Source organism: Carassius auratus, unplaced genomic scaffold (genome assembly GCF_003368295.1).
Source record: "Carassius auratus strain Wakin unplaced genomic scaffold, ASM336829v1 scaf_tig00216034, whole genome shotgun sequence".
Lineage (NCBI taxonomy): Eukaryota > Metazoa > Chordata > Actinopteri > Cypriniformes > Cyprinidae > Carassius > Carassius auratus.
The window spans coordinates 7,539-29,074 of record NW_020528370.1 but is presented as its reverse complement, the minus strand read 5'-3'; the positions used below and the strand labels follow the sequence as shown (position 1 = coordinate 29,074).

The 21,536-nt window shown below is 40.8% G+C and overlaps 1 protein-coding gene and 1 long non-coding RNA gene across 2 annotated transcripts; both read left to right on the top strand.

Annotated features, from left to right (window-relative positions):
• The first annotated feature begins 643 nt into the window (after positions 1–643).
• On the top strand, positions 644–4,587 carry LOC113096922 (ATP-dependent DNA helicase PIF1-like). The gene is made up of 5 exons (XM_026262138.1): positions 644–2,810; positions 2,994–3,066; positions 3,167–3,258; positions 3,346–3,438; positions 3,695–4,587. Exon 1 carries the CDS (start codon positions 700–702, stop codon positions 2,440–2,442), a length of 1,743 nt encoding a protein of 580 aa, XP_026117923.1. The 5' UTR covers positions 644–699; the 3' UTR covers positions 2,443–2,810; positions 2,994–3,066; positions 3,167–3,258; positions 3,346–3,438; positions 3,695–4,587.
• A 7,661-nt stretch (positions 4,588–12,248) lies between these two features.
• Positions 12,249–14,947, top strand: LOC113096919 (uncharacterized). Its single transcript, XR_003288732.1, has 5 exons — positions 12,249–12,384; positions 13,682–13,719; positions 13,862–13,898; positions 14,701–14,750; positions 14,829–14,947. It is a non-coding gene; the product is annotated as an uncharacterized LOC113096919 (long non-coding RNA).
• Positions 14,948–21,536: the final 6,589 nt, after the last annotated feature.

Below are 21,536 nucleotides of genomic sequence, written 5' to 3'. Positions count from 1 at the left end.
GATTCCCTGTCCGTGGCTTAGTTAAAGCACAACAGAAGAAGTTTGAAAAGCACGGCAAAAAAGTGGACGAAGCATATGAACAGCTGCAGCGGGAAGGACCGTCTGAGAATGCTTGGTGTGCTTTTGCCCCTGAAATCGACGTTGATCGGATGGAGTGTATTGCAGAACAACAAGACGTCCATCCAGAAGAAAATGAACAGGATGATGTTCCAGAATACCAGATCCGTCGTGAAGATGGAGACGGAGTCGTACCACAGATTGAGGCACCACAGATGACTAATGAATATCTGAGGAAGATGTTTAGGAGTCTAAATGAGACGCAGGCAGCAATTTTTTACACTGTCCGCCAGTGGTGTCAGAAGCGTGTGTGGGGTCACAATCCAGAGCAGTTTTTTTACTTTTTGTCAGGCGGTGCAGGTTGTGGGAAATCGCATGTCATCAAGTGCATACACTCGGAAGCAACTAAGATTCTGCGACAACTCCCTCGACTCCGGGAAGAAGGGGATCTCTCCGTGCCCACGGTGTTGTTGTCTGCGTTTACTGGAACGGCAGCATTCAATATCTCTGGAAAAACGCTGCATTCCCTTTTAAAACTGCCAAGGAGTCTGAAGCCACCTTATCAAGGACTTGGGAAATGCCCTTGATGAAGTGAGAGCAGGATTACGCGACGTGGAGATTCTTATCATCGATGAAATATCCATGGTTTCAAAGGATCTGTTCACATACGTAAACTGGAGATTTCAGCAGATCAAAGGCAACAAGAAACCTTTTGGAGGAATATCTTGCCTCGTCGTAGGGGATTATTATCAACTGCCACCGCTTGGTAAAGCCAAACCGCTCTGTGTGTATGAAGAGGATGTGCTGGACTTCTGGAAGGACCATTTTCAAATCATCACACTCACAGAGATCATGCGGCAGAAGGAAGACCTCGCTTTCGCTGAACTGTTGAACAGACTACGAGTGAGGCAGAAGACAGAAGCTCTCAGGGAAGATGATCGAGCTTTGTTATTCCAGGCTGTGAAGAAGCCAGAAGACTGTCCAAATGATGCTCTACACATATTCGCCACTAACAAAGAGGTTGACAAGTACAATACCGAGATTGTACAGGCCCTCTTCGCTGACATCATAACAATTGATGCCGAAGACTACAGGAAAGACCCAAGAACAGGAAGGATGAAGCGATTAAACAAACCTGTCACTGGAAAAAAGGACGACTTGCTGGACACAATGCAAGTTGCAGTGGGAGTTCGTGTTATGGTAACCAGGAACCTGGATGTAGAAGATGGAATTGTCAATGGATGTTTTGGCACGATTGCAAACATCGTCACCAAAGCAAAAGATGGAATCGACACCGTACAAATGTTAGGACTTCAACTTGACAATCCGAACGCCGGTCAGAAACACCGTAAAAAGGTACGAGGTGAAGAAGACGTCTTAGTTTACATTGAGAGATCTGAAGAAAGTCTGAGGAAGGGAGCCGTTCGTCGACAGTTTCCCATTAAGCTAGCTTACGCCTGCACAGCCCACAAAGTTCAAGGCATGACAATGCACTCTGCAGTAGTGTCATTGAAGAAGATTTTTGAGCCGGGAATGGCCTACGTTGCCCTCAGCAGAACGACATCTCTACAAGGATTACACATTACGGATTTCGACGACAAGAAGATATATGCTGATCCTGAAATCACAACCTCTTTGCAAAGCATGAGAAGAGCAAGAGTTGAAGAAATCATGCCACTTCTGCAGCACGTGAGGGAAAATAGGCAGGAACAGACACTCACCATCATTCATCACAACACGGAAGGACTGTCATCTCACATGAAGGATATCAGATGCCATCATGAGCTACAACTCGCCGATGTTCTGTGTTTAACAGAAACACACCTGACTGGATCGTCCACTTCGGATCTCCAATTGGAAGGATACAACTTGTTCACACGCAACAGGCATGTCTCCTACTCCACACATCTAGAACTTGGAAGGAAAAATGGAGGTGGAGTCGCAATATATTGCAAGGAGCACATTCCAACTCAGCCCAGGCAATATATACAAAATGTGACTGATCTGGAGTTTGCTGTGATCAAATTGGATTCCCCAATAAAAGCAGCAGTCGTAGCTGTGTATAGGCCACCACAGTACAGTGTTGGAGATTTCTTGACCAACCTGAACAGTATGCTGGATTACCTGGACCTCACACACAACGATCTCGTCATCATCTGTGGAGATTTCAACGAGGACCTCCTACACCCTGGAAAAAAACCTATTCTAGAGTTTTTTCAATCTCGAGGATACACGCAACTGATTACATCAGCGACAACGGAAAAGCACACACTACTTGACAACATCTACGTTTCAAATCCGGACTTCTGCCGTCAATCGGGCGTGTTACAGACCTACCACAGTTACCACAATCCTGTGTACTGTGTATTGCGTTTTTTTCCATAGGTGAATTGCCCGCTATACCAGGTCACTGGGGCCACTGAATCAGCATTAACGACAACAGTGGGGCAACACCAGCCTTAGTTCCCCAGTGGCTTCTGTATGAGTGGTGTCTTGGCCTTAAGCCATACTGAACTGAGGTTCCATTTAACCTCCTCCATCGACGACCGTGACGTTGCGGTTATATTGTGTTGTTCGTGGTAATATGAAGGTGTTGTGTCCCTGAGTTAACTAGAGTACAGCAGCAGGAAGGACGAAGGAGTAGTTTGGCAGCTCCAGGCAGGACAGGAAGTGAAGGCAGCAGAATACAGAACGCAGTCAGGATTAGTGTAATAACTCCAGGGAAGACACAGACAGTGAGAGCAACAGCAGCAGTAAGTCATTAAAGACAGTAAGGTTAAGTGAGAAGTAGTAAGACACTGTTGTGATGTATTTGACTTTGACCTTAACGTAACATTTGTTTCAAATGATTTTGTGTTCAGTCTGTACAATGTGTACTGGATATATTATTTGCAGTCCTCTGCTATTCTAATATTGATATGTGCTCTTCTGTAAAGGTGCAGGAAGATTTTGGAGACCATAGCAGTCCTCTGCAACACTGGATATGAGTATGCAATATACCATCTAAAGGTAAGTGTTAAAAAATGTCACCTCAGTCACTGTGCTACTGAACACAATAACCACATTTAAATGAATATTGTAATCTAATTTTGATTTTGATGTTTTTCAGGAACCGGCGAGTCAGGATTTCTGAGAAGATCAAGTGTGCTGCTCCACTGATGATGATGAGCTGGATACCAGCTTATGGGCTAATTTCTTTCAGTAAGTTTTAGTTTACTTTATTATTTGTAATTTTTTTTAGTTTATTAGTAAATGTGTATGCAGTGATCCTGTTATTCATTTATTAAGTTCATTGCCAGAGGACGGGACCAGATGTGTTTGGAGTTGAAGACAATGCTGAAGACCAAAGAAGAAACGGAAGAAGCACATTAAAGCACTGAGGTAAAGTTTGTCAATAATACTGGAAAGGTCTAGTGTTTCAGTGCACTTTATCATACAGTGTGTTTGTTCAGAGGCATGTGCTTTAATGTGAACGCTTAGATTTTAAAGTGTATGATGGTCCTCAGAAGTGAGAGAGCAGAAATGTCTCTAGCAAAACATACATCTGACCTGAAAGTTTATGCTCTGTAAGTCTTGTAGAATGAAAAAAATTCAATTCACTAACATGATCATATCTGTTTTACCCCCTCTACCTCAGGGTGTCCAGCCTGTTTGCCATGTCAGATCCAGCGGCTAGATGGCGGGAGATGCTTCATTATACCCCTGAATGCCTTTAATTATTAGTTGATAGATTAATTAATTTTAATATATATTTTTAAATTATCCTATTATATTAAATAATTGGTCTCAGTTAACTATTTCATATATTAGCTCGAATAATAATGTTTTTATAATGTGTACGCCATGCCCGAGGAGGATGGGTTCCCCCTGATGAGTCTGGTTCCTCTCAAGGTTTTTTATCTCCTTAAGAGTTTTTTCCTTGCCACCGTCGCCACTGGCTTGCTCACTGGGGGTGTTGTGTCAAATCCTGTGTCCCTCTCGCGTCCCTGCCGACCAGGGTTTCCAAAAACAACAGTTTGCGACTCAGTTCATATTTTTTTATTGAATCATAGAAATTTAAACAAATAAAAGTGAAATCATGTTATGGCTTAGTCACTTACGGTAAAGCAGTAAGCCCTGTGATGCTGTGATTAACAGTGCTTTCAGAACTGCTAAGGGGTGTTGTTGTTTTCTGAAATCACAGGGCTTATGTATGGCCTTATGCCCTTTATAAACACTTGTGCAGTAATAGACACAATCATGGATGGTAATTGAGTATTTTACAATGGCTTTAAATGCAACATGCACAAGGTTCACTTTATTAATACAATAATTCAAACACTTTCATCACCATTCTGCCAAAATAGAAACTTGATTGTAAATTTTTTATTATTGCAACATTAAGATATTTGTTTTTTACTTTCATAATTTTATAAGTTTAATATGAAGTTAAAATAATATTTATACGTGAGCTAGTATGACATTTATAGGGTGGGATTTGGCACAACAGGCGTTTTCTAAAACTTTTAATAAACATTTTGGTTGAATTGGCACATCAAGTGTTTTTGTCTTTATTGAATCTTCTTTAATGGCACATTTAATGTGTCATTGTGAACTTCACAGAAGGTCCAGGGGTTTTTCCAGAAAGCAAGGTTAACTTACTGTCACATATACTCTCAGTAGATTGACCCAAACCTTGCTTACTCGAGGTATGCTGGTTCCAGAAAGGTTTTTTTTTTTAAATCAAGGCCACAATATGTCTCTACATATTTTCACTGTTAACATATATATATATATATATATATATTTTTTTTAATTAAAATATTTAATGTCAGGACTAAGGATTGCAAAAAATTAAATAACCTTATGGTGTCCAGAAATCATTGATTTTAATTTGACAAAGAATATTTAATGGTAGTGAATTAAAAGCTACAGGATCTAGCTGTGGCTGGACTTGGGTTTGGTGAGGTGAGATTCTTCTTTATAAACATTTTAGGAGAATTGGCTAATCCTGCATGTTTGTCTTTATTGAATGGTATATTCACAGATGGTACAATAAGATGGTTAAACTTTTAAATAAGGTTTGTATTCTATACATGAAGACCACTTTGTGTGTAAATATTTGATATTTTTATCACAATTCTGCAAATCCAATAAGCAAACTTTGTTTTACCTATAAACCTGCTAACATCACACTCTTACTTGATCTGGATGACTATGCACTGGATGACTATACACTTTCAAGACTTAAAATGTCAGCCTTAATATTTGAATATTGTTGATAAAATTTGGTTGCAGTGACAGTAAATTTATTCATTTGTTATGAGTGCAAAATCAACAGTTAATGCACATTTAACTAACTACATATGCGCCTGACAGAAAAAATTACAAACACATTTTGTAGATATGTGCACATAGTTTACTAATAGCTAATTTCTCTGGTCTGACAAATGAACTCCATCCCACCTGAACGGTTCACTTCTCTTCTGTGTTGTTTATTGTAAATAAACAGTCCACCACTGTGGTGTTGGTAAGTGTCTGGAGTACAGAAAGGTCCTCCGTCATGAAGCTCAGAAGATCCACTGCAGGTTTGACCCCCAGGTGACCAACTCTTAGCCCACTTCACAAAGCTGTGGCTGGCAATCAATACTACTTTATCTAAAAAAATGTGTTAAAACTTTATGGTAAATGAAAATCAGTAATGAAGCAGAAATGTATGACTATGGTACTGTGTGGTAAAGCTTTACAATTCACTGAAAATATAAGCAGTTTAGCTAAAAGTTGGTATTTTTGATGGCAAATAGTATTTAAACTTTATAAAATAATGAGTTTTTGACATTTAAAACCTGAAAACGGCCACATTAAAGGTCCTTGAAAAATACTTGAATTTTTAAAAGGCATTACATATGAAATTATTGTTCCTTTTTGGTTTGGATAAAAATATTTTCACGCAAAATGAACAATGCAGCGCGTGTTATAAATAGCCATTTCACCTGACTTTTGGGAGCTCACGAGATCTCGCGATATTACTCATTCAGGTGAGAAGCAGTCTCGCGATATCGGTATAAAGTTTTGGCTGGAAGGGGTCTGGGTCTGTGTGTGTTTGTGTGCATTGTCTCACTAGATTTGTAACGTAAATCATCTTTGCAAACACTGGAGACAACATATCTCTGTGCATCGTGATTTCAAAATAAAAGTCCCTCTGATTTGACCTAGATCTAAATATTCAAACTAAATATATTTTTAAACGACATTGAATCGTGCTGTAAAATGAAATATCAACAGGCGGTTGGCTCTCTCTGCGGGTATTTGTTATAGCTATAATGCATAATAATAAAAAAAATAAACGTTGCTCATAATTGTTCAAGTGTATGGTATAGTTTTTATTCTTCAGGTCAATCATATATACATCAAATACAATCAGTTTGAACATGGATAGCAATAAATTCTCTGAGGTATTCTTTTAAATATTAAAGTCAACACTGTCATTGCATGATTTGCTTGTGCTGTACTTTATTTGTAACATTTTGTTTTATTATTTACTTTATTATTTATTTTTGGTAAGTGATATTTCTGTCCTTGAAAACCACAAAAAAAAAAAAATAGCAACACCCTAGAAACCACCCCAAAAACCCTAGCAAAAGTGTACCATAGCAACCGCATAGTAACACCCTAGGAACTATCAAGAGAACTCTAGCAACAGGGCTCCGAGTTTTGCCACTGCAAGCACCACTCACATTTTCTTCAGGAAATGTACCTTCTAGTTATTCTTCTTCTTCTTCTTCTAGATCCGTACAAATTTTGTCTCGTAACTAGTCCCGCAGTTTTCGACACAGACCAACGAAACAGGCGTCAAATCGTGCGGCCTATACGGGAATGGTGTGCTATGACTTTTATAAGCGATCGGGCGTACGATGTTCGTACACCGGGCGAAAAAACGGGCGAAAAATCGCATAGACAATGCATTGGGGCGAACTTTGACGGATCGTAGCTCCGAGAGAGAATTTCGCAGAAACACGTGAATCACCACATTTGGAGAGGCTATCAGGCTGTGCAAGAACACACCCCGCATTGGGGTATAAGTTGTACCCCTGGGGGGCTAGAGCCCCCCAAATTTGCCCCTAATACAAAGTATAGGGAGGGCTACTATGGGAAATTACATAGGGATTTTGCATTGAACATAACTCTGGATTACAGTGTCATAGAGACAAGGGGGTGGGCTCATATTAATCAGGCAACCAATCAGTCTCTCAGGATCACTATGAAGTTATCAAGCCACGCCCTAGCAACCATATAGAGCGCCATAGCAACAAGCCCCATAGACTTCCATTGAAAATGATAAAATGAATAACTTTGGATAGAAGCGTCATAGAAACATGAGGGTGGGCTCGTTTGACTCGGGCAGCAAACTGCCAATCATGTATCTCCTTGAAAACAACCTAGTCACGCCCTAGCAACCATTAAGAGCTACCTAGCAACCCAAAGTATAGAGAGATATCTTAACATCTGAAAGACATAGAAGCATGGGGGTTGGTTTATATTAGCAAGCAACCAATGGAGTATCACCATTGGCAGCTGCCAGGCCACTCCCTAGCAACCAAACACAGTACCCTAGCAACCGTTTTGCAAGATCTATATCTCTGCATCAGAACATCGTAGAGGCATGGGGGTTGGTTTATATTAGCAAGCAACCATTGGAGTATCACCATAGGCAGCTGCCAAGCCACTCCATAGCAACCAAATGGAGTACCCTAGCAACCGTTTTGCACGACCTATATCTCTGCATCAGAACATCGTACAGACATGGCGGTTGGATTTTTTGACTCATGCTAGCAAACTGGACTTCCAACATGCTAGTCATGCTAGCAGTGATTAGCTACATGCTAATAGTGATTAGCTAAGTGCTCAAATGGGCTAAGAACTCTATAATAACTACATAGTGACCATCTGTGACAACTACCAACCACCTAGTAACATCATAGCAACCACCCAGGAGACCATAGCAACTGCCTAGCAACCAGCCAAAACACCCTAGCAACACCTTAGCAACCACCCCAAGTACCGTGGCAACTGCCTAGCAACCACCCAGGTTACCATAGCAACCGCCCTAACAACCACCCCGGGTACCCTAGCAACCACATAGCAACACCCTAGCAACCACCTTGATTACCCTAGCAACCACCCTGGGTACCTTAGCAACGGCCCTAGCAACCATCACGGGGACCCTAGCAACCGCCCTAGCAACCACCCCGGGTACCCTAGCAACCACATAGCAACACCCTAGCAACCACCCTGGGTACCCTAGCAACGGCCTTAGCAACCATCAAGGGGACCCTAGCAACCGCCCTAGCAACCACCCCAGGTACCCTAGCAACCACATAGCAACACCCTAGCAACCACCCCGATTACCCTAGCAACCACCCTGGGTACCCTAGCAACGGCCCTAGCAACCATCATGGGGACCCTAGCAACCACCATAGCAACCAAGTGTACCTTAGCAATGGTCCTACCAACCACACCTTAGCAACAGAGGGGCGAGTTTTGCCACTGCAAGCACCACTCACATTTTCTTCAGGAAATGTACCTTCTAGTTATTAGTGGTGCTTGCCGGAGGCAAGGCATCACTATTATTATCTCACATACTTATTATTATTCTTACTTCTTCCGTACAAATTTCGGCGCGTAACTTGTCCCGCAGTTTTCGTCACAGACCAACGAAACAGGCGTCAAATCGTGCGCCCTAATCGGGAATGGTGTGCTATGACTTTTATAAGCGATCGGGCGTACGATGTTCGCACACCGGGCGAAAAAACGGGCGAAAAATCCCATAGACAATGCATTGCGGCCAATTTTGACGGATCGTAGCTCCGAGAGAGAATTTCGCAGAAACACGTGAATCACCACATTTGGAGAGGATATCAGCCTGTGTGAGAACATACCCCACATTGGGGTATAAGTTGTACCCCTGGGGCGCAAGAGCCCCCCAAATTTGCCCCTGATACAAAGTATAGGGAGGGCTACTATAGGAAATTACATAGGGATTTTGCATTGAACATAACTCTGGATTAGACTGTCATAGAAACAAGGGGGTGGGCTCATATTAATCAGGCAACCAATCAGTCTCTCAGGATCACTATGAACTTATCAAGCCACGCCCTAGCAACCACATAGAGCACCATAGCAACAAGTTCCATAGACTTCCATTGAAAAAGATCAAATGAATAACTTTGGATAGAAGTGTCATAGAAACATGAGGGTGGGCTCGTTTGACTCTGGCAGCAAACGGCCAATCATGTATCTCCTTCAAGACAACCTAGCCACGCCCTAGCAACCATTAAGAGCTACCTAGCAACCCAAAGTATAGAGAGATATCTTAACATCTGAAAGACATAGAAGCATGGGGGTTGGTTTATATTAGCAAGCAACCATTGGAGTATCATCATTGGCAGCTGCCAGGCCACTCCCTAGCAACCAAACACAGTACCCTAGCAACCGTTTTGCAAGATCTATATCTCCGCATCAGTACATCGTAGAGGCATGGGGGTTGGTTTATATTGGCAGGCAGCCTTTGGAGAATCATCATTGGCAGCTGCCAGGCCACTCCATAGCAACCAAATAGAGTAGCCTAGTAACCAATTAGTAAGTCTTATATCTTTTCAACAGAAAATCGTATCGACATGGCTGTTGGCTCTTTTGACTCATGCTAGTAAACAGGAAATCCAGCATGCTAGTAATGCTAGCAGTTAATAGCTACATGCTAATAGTGATTAGCTATGTGCTAAATCAGGCTAAGAACTCTATAAAATTATACAGTAATGATCTGTGACAACTAGCAGCTGCAAAGTAAACACCTCAGGTAACCTAACAACCACAATAGCAACCACATAAAGTACCCTAGCAACCTCATAGCAAAACCCTAGCAACCACCCCAAGTACCACAGCAACCACATAACAACACCTTACCAACCACCCTATGTACCATGGCAATGGCCCTAGCAACCATAGCATGTACCCTAGCAACCACCCCGGGTACCCTAGAAACGACCCTAGCAACCATCATGGGTACCCTAGCAACCGCCCTAGCAACCACCCCGGGTACCCTAGCAACCACATAGCAACACCCTAGCAACCACCCAGATTACCCTAGCAACCACCCTGGGTACCTTAGCAACGGCCCTAGCAACCATAATGGGGACCCTAGCAACCACCCCGTTTACCCTAGCAACCACATAGCAACACCCTAGCAACCACCCAGATTACCCTAGCAGCCACCCTGGGTACCCTAGCAACCGCCCTAGCAACCATCCTGGGGCCATAGCAACCACCCTAAGTACCATAGCAACGGCCATAACAACATCCCACGTACCCTAGCAACCACCCCAAGTACCCTAGCAACCACATAGCAACACCCTAGCAACCATCCTGGGTACCATACCAACCACATAGCAATACCCTAGCTACACCCTAGCAACCACCCTGAGTTCCCTAGCAACTATAATAGCAGCACTTTAGCAACCATCCTGGGTACCTTAGCAAGCACAAAGCATCTGCTTAAACATGCTAAAAACACCATAATAACCATATATGGTAACTAGCAAGTACCTACCACCACTATAAACGTCCTAGAACACCATACAAACCACCCACAGCACAATAGCAACCAGCAATAATGCCCTTATAACTGTATAAAAAACAACAGAATAAAATTACAACCACCTATCAGCACCATAGTAACCACATAGCAACCGCTGAGATCACCCTAGGAACCACCTACGACCACTCTGAACACACTAGCAACTGCCTAACAATCAAACAGAGTACCCTAACAACAACATGGTAACCGTTCAGCAACCACCCATATTATTATTATTATTATATTATTATTTATATATTTATATATAATATATATATTATATGTTATATATTATATATATATATATATATATATATATATATATATATATATATATATATATATATATGAAGGTATATCCGTCAAACCATATTTTAAAGTTTCTTGGTTTTGTCTCTATTAGAGTTGGGAATTTACTATTTAAATAATTAACATTTAAAGAATTTTATATTTCTGGTTGTAATGATTCTTGTTCCTTAGAATTGTAAAGTTATATATATGACTCATGGTGATCTTAAAAACAAAGATAGAAATATTTTAATTTAACTGTGTTTAACTTTTTATTATGTTCGACCTTTACTTTTTTTTATAATAGGGCTTGATAAACACAAAAAAAAAAAAAATACATGGTCTCCATGGACTCTCTCTTCCATATATTAATAGAAAAGTAACGCTGCATGACTATTGGCTGCAGCTTAAGTCCGCCGTGCTGATTGGCTGAGCAATACTGTGATAGAAGAGACCGACAGCAGACGTTCCAGAAATCTCCCTGAGGTGAGTATGGATGGTTTATTTTTTCTAACGTCTGCCTTTAACGAATTTTAAAAAAATGAAATATGTTGCCCAGGTGGTGTATACTGTTGTTGCTTGAACTTTGTGAATATGTTAGCTAATTCTGAATATTATTGCAATATTGAATGAACAAGAGTGTATTTTTTAAAGGTATTTTAGCAGAGGTTAGTCAGTGAGGTTAGGCCGCTGTAGATCGATGGCATCTTTTCCTGCTTGAATGTGCGTTTAGAACAGTGTTGGGACAGTATTAGCTAATATTAACCGCCTATTTAAGAAATGAATATGTTTGAGGTGACTGTGAAGCATTATAAATCCGTGAAGCCTGATTAATACTGCGTGTTTGGCATGATTAATGCAAGTATTTTCTGCTGTTCCATAAACGTCGGGTTTTCACTGATCCACGAGGTAAAGATAGATAGAGCTCTGAAACTACACACAGACCGCCGTGTCTGACACGATTGTGATGGCTAACCGACTCAGATTCACACACGGACTACGTGTGAGGTTAACGTTAATATAAACGGGACTTCCGTTTCGTCTCGGTCGCGGGGTGCGGCCGGCTTCCCGCCTTAGCTTAAATGACCGCGAAATATTATTATTATTATATATTTTTTGGCCGACGATTTCCTGCTTAAATGTACTTTAAGGTCAGTAATTCATAGTATTAACCCTCTATTTAAGAAATGCATTTGTTTGAGGTGACTGTGAGGCATTATAAATCCGTGAGGCCTTATTAATGTTGCGTGTTGGGTATGATTAATGCAAGTATTTTCTGCTGTTCCATAAACGTCTATTTACTGTTTTTTCCCTTATCCACGAGATAAAAAATATAGAGAGGGCTCTGGAACTACACACAGACCGCCGTGTCTGACACGATAGTGATGGCGAATCGGCTCAGAATCACACACGGAGCCCGTTTTGAGGTAACGTTAGATATTAGCCTATAGGGATCTAGTTTCGTCTCGCTTATGGGCGCGGCCGACTTCCCGCTTTGAACGTAAATGAGCGCGAAATCTGTTTTTCTTTTTGGCCACAGATAATGTTGTTGAGATGCAGTTAGATGCGTTGTCAGCTACACTTTCATGTACTTTTTTTTCACAATTTATTATCGGAATATAATTAGAGTACTTTAATGGTAATGTTTAATGGTTTAAGTCACCAGGTTGAAGTGGGAACTTTAAGTTTGAATCGTGGACGTTTTGTGCTAACAATGTATTTATCCGTTCATTTATATTGAGTAATTAATCTGTCGGAGGAGAGACGGTGTTTAAAGCTTAAATAAGATCTGTTCATGTGCACCGAATGCAAGGAAGAGCAAGCTGAAGTTGTTTTGTTTGTCATTGACCAGTGCTACGTTCATTTAATAAGAGACAGTTAAAACGGTGTTTTTTAAGCTATATTTTCCTTTTAAAATAACTATTTTCTTTCTTAACATAATTTATATATAAATTATGAACAAAAATACCTATTTGATGCAGTGATTACGAATAAACTGAAAAAAGGTTTTGATACTGCTTAGTATTGTGTGAAAAAATATAGATTTTTGCAATAAACTGTGGTGCATTTGTTTCAGTATTCTTTGAATACAAAGATAAAACAATAAAAAAGTTTTAAAGTCCAAAATCTTATGTGATATTGTTAAATACTGTCACTTTTGATCAGTTTATGTCTGCTTAGTAAAAGTATTGAAACAATTACTGAACCCAAAATTAATACTGTAGTTATAATTCCCTGTTTCCACAAAAATATGAAGCAGCACAACTTTTGATGATAACATGACACTGACAAATAGAATAAACTATTATAATTCAGTTTGCCATCACCAAAATAAATCTAAAAATATAATAAAAAAGTAAATTTACACTGTAATAATAATTCACAATATTAATGTTTTTACTGAATTTATCAGCTTTTGCGAGTATAAAAATCTTTTTGAAAATAAATGAATTAAAAGCATGTAATTTGTTGTAGTTGTCTTAATGTTGGTATTTATTGGTATTTGGTGTTTATATCTCTGATATATTGTTTTTTTGTGTCCTGAAATATATATTTGGACAGACAGTATATTCAATGTTTATATTAAGAATATAATTATAGTTATATTAAGCCATAAGAGGTATATTGAAAGTCGTAGACCTGTGTTTTGTTGTTATCAACTGTCCCTGTTTTGTGTGCATTCAAACATTCATTAATTTTTTCCCCTATTTTTTCTTTGTTTAGATTGATCTTTGAGCTGTTTCTCTTGAGCAATTCTTAAGGTTTGTTGTTTTTTTTGGTTGTACATTTAAAGGTGCACTATGCAGGAATAAGAAAATCTTGTAAATCAGAGATGCTGTAGTTTATGGGGTTGACAGATTTTAACAAGTTTGGTCTGACATTTTATTTTTTTTCAAATTACAGCATCACCAGCACTACAGACTCCACTGCACCATATCTGGTAAGTATTTTCATTTTTTTGATCTGAATAAAATATGAACAGTTGACAAAGCAATGAGATACTACTGAGTCACTGGTGCACTATAGCACTTCAGAACCTGTGACTAGTATGTGGAGTTTTGAGAAATTCACTAGGAATATTGGAGGGCCTGAATGATTTTTCCTTGCTTGTAATTTTTAATACAAAGACAATGAGAGACTGATGAAGTGATATTCATTGGTTGGGGGAACCATTCCTTTAAAGTTGCTCTAAGTTATAGATAAACAGTTTTTCCCTCCTGAAAGTTTGTTATAGCCACTGGCTGCATCCAAAGTTTCATACTCTCAGATTAGATACTACTTATGAATAAGTAATAATTTAGCAGTCATTAAAAAAAAGTCTAATGTATGCAGATGTACTACATTTGCCATGTTATTACTGTCATGTGAGCTACAGGATCAGTTCAATGCAAATCACAGTTTTGGTACTGTGGGTTCATGGGATAGACTAAACTAAAGAATCTCAATAGAAGTGGTAGGTCATCCAAATACTTTTCATCTACTGCTTCTCACCCTACTATATAGTAAAGAATAATGCAAGTTCTGATAATGCCCTAGACTTTTAAAACCAGATAAAAACATAATTTGTTGAACAACCAATCAGAGAAAAAAAAATTGCTAAAATCTGCTGTACTGAAAATGGATGGAAATTAATGGATGCCTTTGCATATTAAAGTTTTTTTTTATTTTTATTTTTATTTATTTTTTATTAAATGTTAATATTGATCCTATTTTTAAGTGTGTGTTTGTTTGTTGTTTTGCAGACGATCTATTCAGGGCACGACCTGTATTTTTCTCTGCAGCTGAACGCCTGGTTAGTGTGCAAAATGATGCTATGTCGTTTTTTTTCAATGTTATCATTATATTTGCTTAATATGTCTTTCTTTTCCAGGTTTTGGGTTTTATCTAACCAGCACTTCTCCTGAATTATTCTTCTCACCCATCAACCCTAACCCACCCTTCCCTCCCCTCACCTCTCCAACCACCCACCCACCTAAAAAAAAAAAAAAAGAAAAAAAAAAGTTTATTCATTTTAATATTACGTTGATAATTTGTGTTCAAATTCTACTGTTCTATTAAAAGTTAATTCCTTTTAACAGTTGGTTAATTGTTTGTATATTCTGCTGTTATCCTTTTCTTTGGAAAAAAACTTGTTTATATTTAATACTAGATTCATTATTTGATTTATTTGCTACTGTTCTTTTTATTTACAAAAAGTTTATTAGCTGTATTTGTAGGTCATTCTTTTTCTTGTCAATTAACTAACTTGTTTTTTTCTTGAGAATACTTTGCAGGTTGTATCGCTGCAGCATTTTGTGAAGTAAGTGACTGAAAATAATCTGTTTAAAACAATGCTTATTGAATACAGTACTTTTGACTGTAGCATTAAAACCATTTTATAGTCAATTTTAATCAGAGATCTTTTCAAACTCATAATGAAGGAAAGGTGACAGTTGTTTGCTAAACATTTATTTTACAGATGATCATCTGCCTAATATTATCATTATTACTGAAAAATAAATCAGGACTTTAAATTTGGATCATTTAAATTCTTTTAGCTACAAAATAGACTGTTTATTAGATTATTAAATTTGCGAAAGGCTGCAATTTAACTAAATTAACTTATTCTAACAAGGAGTATGTTGAAAATTAAGCACTTTGTTTGCATACATGCAGCATGTGATGCTGTTTTCAGAGCATCTCTACATAGAGAGCATCTCATTTAAACAATTTCCGTGTCTGTATATGTTTGTGGAGTTGTAGAATTCCCAACTCTTTGACCAAGATATTTCTTTCTAATTAATGGGTTAGACCGGTATGTCTAGATTGTTTTATCTAATTTCTTTGGTCGGTTTGTCATATTCTGTCTTTTGTTCTTTTGAAGGATGCCTCGGAAAGGTAGGAGATCCCGGGCTCAAAAAGTTCGTTGGACAAAGTTAGACCTGACAGGGCAGACAAGCGTCAGTAAAGGTGTTGCTCCAGTTTCTGATGGACAGCAGTACGAAGATGGCGACAGCACATCTAGAGTTATATCCGTGCAGGCGTCTCACTGCCAGAGTGATGCAAGGTATGATGTTTTCTCACGAAACAGTCAGTGCACATGTGTAGCTCTGACATTCCTTGCGTACCACAGTGAGGGAACTTCTTTCGAACAGCCTGATCTTGACAGGGTGCTAGAGGAAGGGGATGCTCTGTATGTGGGCATTAAAATGCAGCTCATTGCTGAAGGAAGATTCAGACAGGATCTTCTAAGCATGGCTGAAGTACCTCTGAGCATCTCAACTTCTAACCACAATTACAGCGTCCAAAAGTCAGAAGTTGTGATGGGGTATCTGAGAGACAGAGGAACTCAGGAAATGGATGCGTGGTGGATTCCTCTTGATGAAAGACTTCACTGTCTCTCAACAGATGTTAGCCATGCACTGCTTATTGTTTCTCCAGAGTGCTTTGCTGTGTTCAGAGACAGATCTGGAAGATATGGATATTTTGATTCACATTCCAGAACTGCTGAAGGTTGGCCACATCCTACTGGTGATGGCACGGCAGTTATGTTTACTTTCACCAACCTGCATGACATGACCAACAGACTACTTGAGCTTTTTTGGAATCGTGGTCCTCAAGCTTGCTATGAATTCATGGCTGTTTCATTTGAAATGGAGCAACAGTCTGAGGAACCATGCTCATCAGCAGCATGTGTGACACCATCAGAAATAACTTCACCTCTGTCAAAAACACCAACAACTGCTGACATCAGAATCCATGAAAATCTTGCTCTGACAGATGACAAAAACCAAAGCATCATAAATGTTTTAAAAATAAACAAGCAGCGAAGAAGAAAAGAAGTCCGTAAACTTGTGAGTAAAAAGCAAGAAGTGAGACATGAGAAAACTGCTCCACATTTTGTCCGCGAACAAAAAAGAAGAGAATACGAGAGGGAGAAATATGCAACCAATTTGCAGTTTCAGAAGAAGAAACTGGAAAGTACCAAAAAGTATGATCAAGATCCTTTTGCCAGATTCAAAAAGATTGAGGATATTGCCAAAAGGTACAAAACAGATGTTCTCTTCCAGAAAAAAAGGAAAGAGTATTTAATCAGGAGGTATCACACTGATGCTCTTTATCTGAGAAAAAAGAAGGAATACATGGTGAGGAGGTACCACACGGATGCTCTTTTCCAGAAGAAGATGAAGGACTACATGGCAAGGAGGTACCACACTGATGCTCTTTTCCAGAAGAAGATGAAGGACTACATGGCCAGAAGATATGCAAGTGATTCAAAGTTTAGGTCACACCACATCCTACGTTGTACTCTCCAGAAGAAACAGAAGCGTCTTACTGATCCTGGATTCCACATTCTTCACAAGTTAAGATGTGCATTAAGGATCAAGAGAAAATACAGGCCATACATTCGTTCCAGCCAGAATACTTCCAATTCTGATGAGACAAGCCAGACCGTGTCCAACAGCTTGATGCAAAAGGCCATATCTGCATTTCGGTGTCAAATTCTGCACGGTCCAACTTTCATCTGCACAGTTTGTCACAGGGCTCTTTTTCCAAATCAGGTTAAGATGTGTAATAGAACACGATACGTCAAAAATGTTCATATTACAGCCTTTTGCTTAACCGGGAAATATGTTCATGCTTGTGACAGTGCCTGCTGTGTTCCTTGTGCAGTTCCAGAAGAGCGAAGACAGGAGTGGATCTGCCACACCTGTGACAGCCATCTGAAGAGAGGATCCATGCCTTCTATTGCAGCGGCAAACAGACTTGAATTGCCTCCCATTCCTGCAGAACTGCTTGAGCTGAATGTTCTTGAACGACAGCTTATCGCCAAAATTGTTCCTTTTGCAAAAATAGTTGCATTGCCAAAAGGACAGCAGCGATCAGTGTATGGTGCTGTTGTGTGTGTGCCCTCTGAGGTGGAGAAAACAGTTAACTGTCTCCCAAGGCCTAACAGTGAGTCCCAGCTCCTACAGGTGAAGCTGAAAAGACACATCAAGTTCAGAGGATACCAACACTTCCATACAGTGAATATGCACAATGTGCTAGCAGCGTTAGCAAAACTGAAAGCGATGCATTCAGAATACAGGGATATCTCGATTAGTGACGCTACCACATTTGAATTTCTCCCTGATGATGAGCTGCATGACACAGAGGAGAAACAGGAAGTTGTTGTCTCTGAACAGGATGAGCAGCATGTCAGCACAGAAGAAAAGGATGAGCTCAGGCCTGGCCTCACTCTGGACACATGCATGCAGCCACTCGACATCGGACAGGACTTGCTGTCGTACGGTGAGGGAATCTTCAGCATTGCGCCTGCTCAAGGGAAAAAGCCAGTCGGATTTTTCAAGGTTCCCAAATTGGAAGCCATGGCCTTCCCCGTACAGTTTCCCACTGGACAGAACACAATTGATGAGGCACGACAAGTTGCATTATCACCAAGCATGTATTTCAATGCTAGACTGTTCTGCGTGGATACTCGTTTTGCCAAAGACCAGAGTTATCTCTTCTTTGCGCAGTTTGTCACTGAAACGCACATGGCTAGAAACAGCATGTCTATCCAGTTGCGAAAGGGCAAACCCGTCACAAAAGATGGACGTAGAATCTCCAACAAGCTTCTTCAGGATGATCTTGAGGTTGAAAGACTGGTCCACAGCCGTGACGCAACAAGGTTTATGCAACCCTTGAGAGGCACTCCATCTTATTGGGAGAAAACGTTGAGAGATCTACAGGCCATGATCAGGCAGTTAGGGAATCCTACTTTTTTTTGCACATTCAGTGCAGCCGAAATGCGATGGCCAGAAGTGATAACGGCGATCAAGGCTCAGCAAGGTGAAGAGGTCGTCTTTTCAGAGCTTGACTGGACAACGAAATGTGAAATCCTCCGAAGTAACCCCGTCACCGTCATGCGGATGTTTGAAAAACGAGTGGATGCATTAATGAATCATCTGCTTTTGTCACCTGCTCAACCCATCGGCGAAGTCGAGGATTACTTTTATCGCGTGGAGTTTCAAGCCAGAGGAAGCCCACACATTCATCTGCTGGCCTGGGTAAAGGGGGCACCCGAATTTGAAAATCAGTCCGACCAAGTAGTGTGTGACTTTATTGACCGTTACATAACCTGCCAGTTGCCGGACCCTACCACCGATCCCAAGCTTCATCAAATTGTCACTGAAGTTCAGCTTCACAGCAGGAAGCACTCCAAATCTTGCAAGAAAGGAAATGTGTTGTGTAGATATGGGTTCCCTAAACTTCCCATGTCAAGCACCACCATCACCCGTCCACGACCACAACGTCCTGAGGAAGATGAAAACGAAGAGCAACACCACCAAGAGAGAAAGAAGAGGAGACAAGACGCTCCACAACGTCCTGAGGAAGATGAAAACGAAGACCAACACCAACAAGAGAGAAAGAAGAGAAGACAGGACGCTGCTCGAAAAGCAATGAAAGAAGCCAGGAATAAACTCAAGCCAGTGTGGGACTTGTTAAACGATCCCCAAGCCTCCTTTGACAACTTGTCAGACTTGCTGACCAAATGTAATCTGTCCATGGATGATTACTGTAAATACGCTGAGGCATTGTCCACTTCAAACGTGATTTTGCTGAAGCGTGATCCAAAGGAGGCTTGGGTGAATGGCTACAACCCAGATTTGCTGAGGGCATGGAACGCTAACATGGATATACAGTTCGTTCTTGACTCTTTCAGCTGCATCATGTATATGTTGTCCTACATTTCCAAGCCAGAACACGAAATGAATGATTACCTGAAGACCGTGATCAAGGGTGTTCGGGAAACCAACGTAAACGAAGAGGACGAAATGAAGCAGATAATGCAGGCCTACTCCAAACACAGGCAAGTGAGTGCTCAGGAGTCTGTGGCACGGACATGCAGCTTACCATTGAAGAAGTGTTCACGAAATGTTGTGTTTATACCGACGGATGATGATGCCCTGAGGATGAGTTTGCCCCGTAGTGTCCTACACAGCAAAGATCCTGATTCAGAGGATGTCTGGATGTCAGGTATTATAGAGAAATACAGAGCAAGGCCTCGAACACTGGAGTTTGAAAAGATGTGCCTTGCAGACTTTGTGTCTAATTACCGTGTTGTGTATGGTCGGCAAACTAAAGGAAAGAATGTCCTCCCACTCCTCAACGATATGGGATTTATTCAGAAGAGAACTGTTGGTAAGGCTGCAATTGTCAGGTATGCTCGCTTTTCGGAGGAGAAGCAACCGGAGAAGTTTTGCGGAACAATGGTAAAACTTTACGTGCCACATCGTGTCAACGAACAGCTGAAACCTCAAGGGTTTCCAACGTATCAGGAGTTTTACAAAAGGGGACTTGTAGAACTCCCGTCACACCCCAATTTCCGATTCCCTGTCCGTGGCTTAGTTAAAGCACAACAGAAGAAGTTTGAAAAGCACGGCAAAAAAGTGGACGAAGCATATGAACAGCTGCAGCGGGAAGGACCATCCGAGAATGCTTGGTGTGCTTTTGCCCCTGAAATCGACGTTGATCGGATGGAGTGTATTGCAGAACAACAAGACGTCCATCCAGAAGAAAATGAACAGGATGATGTTCCAGAATACCAGATTCGTCGTGAAGATGGAGACGGAGTCGTACCACAGATTGAGGCACCACAGATGACTAATGAATATCTGAGGAAGATGTTTAGGAGTCTAAATGAGACGCAGGCAGCAATTTTTTACACTGTCCGCCAGTGGTGTCAGAAGCGTGTGTGGGGTCACAATCCAGAGCAGTTTTTTTACTTTTTGTCAGGCGGTGCAGGTTGTGGGAAATCGCACGTCATCAAGTGCATACACTCGGAAGCAACTAAGATTCTGCGACAACTCCCTCGATTCCGGGAAGAAGGGGATCTCTCCGTACCCACGGTGTTGTTGTCTGCGTTTACTGGAACTGCAGCATTCAACATATCTGGTAAAACGCTGCATTCCCTTTTAAAACTGCCAAGGAGTCTGAAGCCACCTTATCAAGGACTTGGGAACGCCCTTGATGAAGTGAGAGCAGGATTACGCGACGTGGAGATTCTTATCATCGATGAAATATCCATGGTTTCAAAGGATCTGTTCACATACGTAAACTGGAGATTTCAGCAGATCAAAGGCAACAAGAAACCTTTTGGAGGAATATCTTGCCTCGTCGTAGGGGATTACTATCAACTGCCGCCACTTGGTAAAGCCAAACCGCTCTGTGTGTATGAAGAGGATATGCTGGACTTCTGGAAGGACCATTTTCAAATCATCACACTCACAGAGATCATGCGGCAGAAGGAAGACCTCGCTTTCGCTCAACTGTTGAACCGACTACGAGTGAGGCAGAAGACAGAAGCTCTCAGGGAAGATGATAGAGCTTTGTTATTCCAGGCTGTGAAGAAGCCAGAAGACTGTCCACGTGATGCTCTACACATATTCGCCACTAACAAAGAGGTTGACAAGTACAATACCGAGATTGTACAGGCCCTCTTCGCTGACATCATAACAATTGATGCCGAAGACTACAGGAAAGACCCAAGAACAGGAAGGATGAAGCGATTAAACAAACCTGTCACTGGAAAAAAGGACGACTTGCTGGACACAAT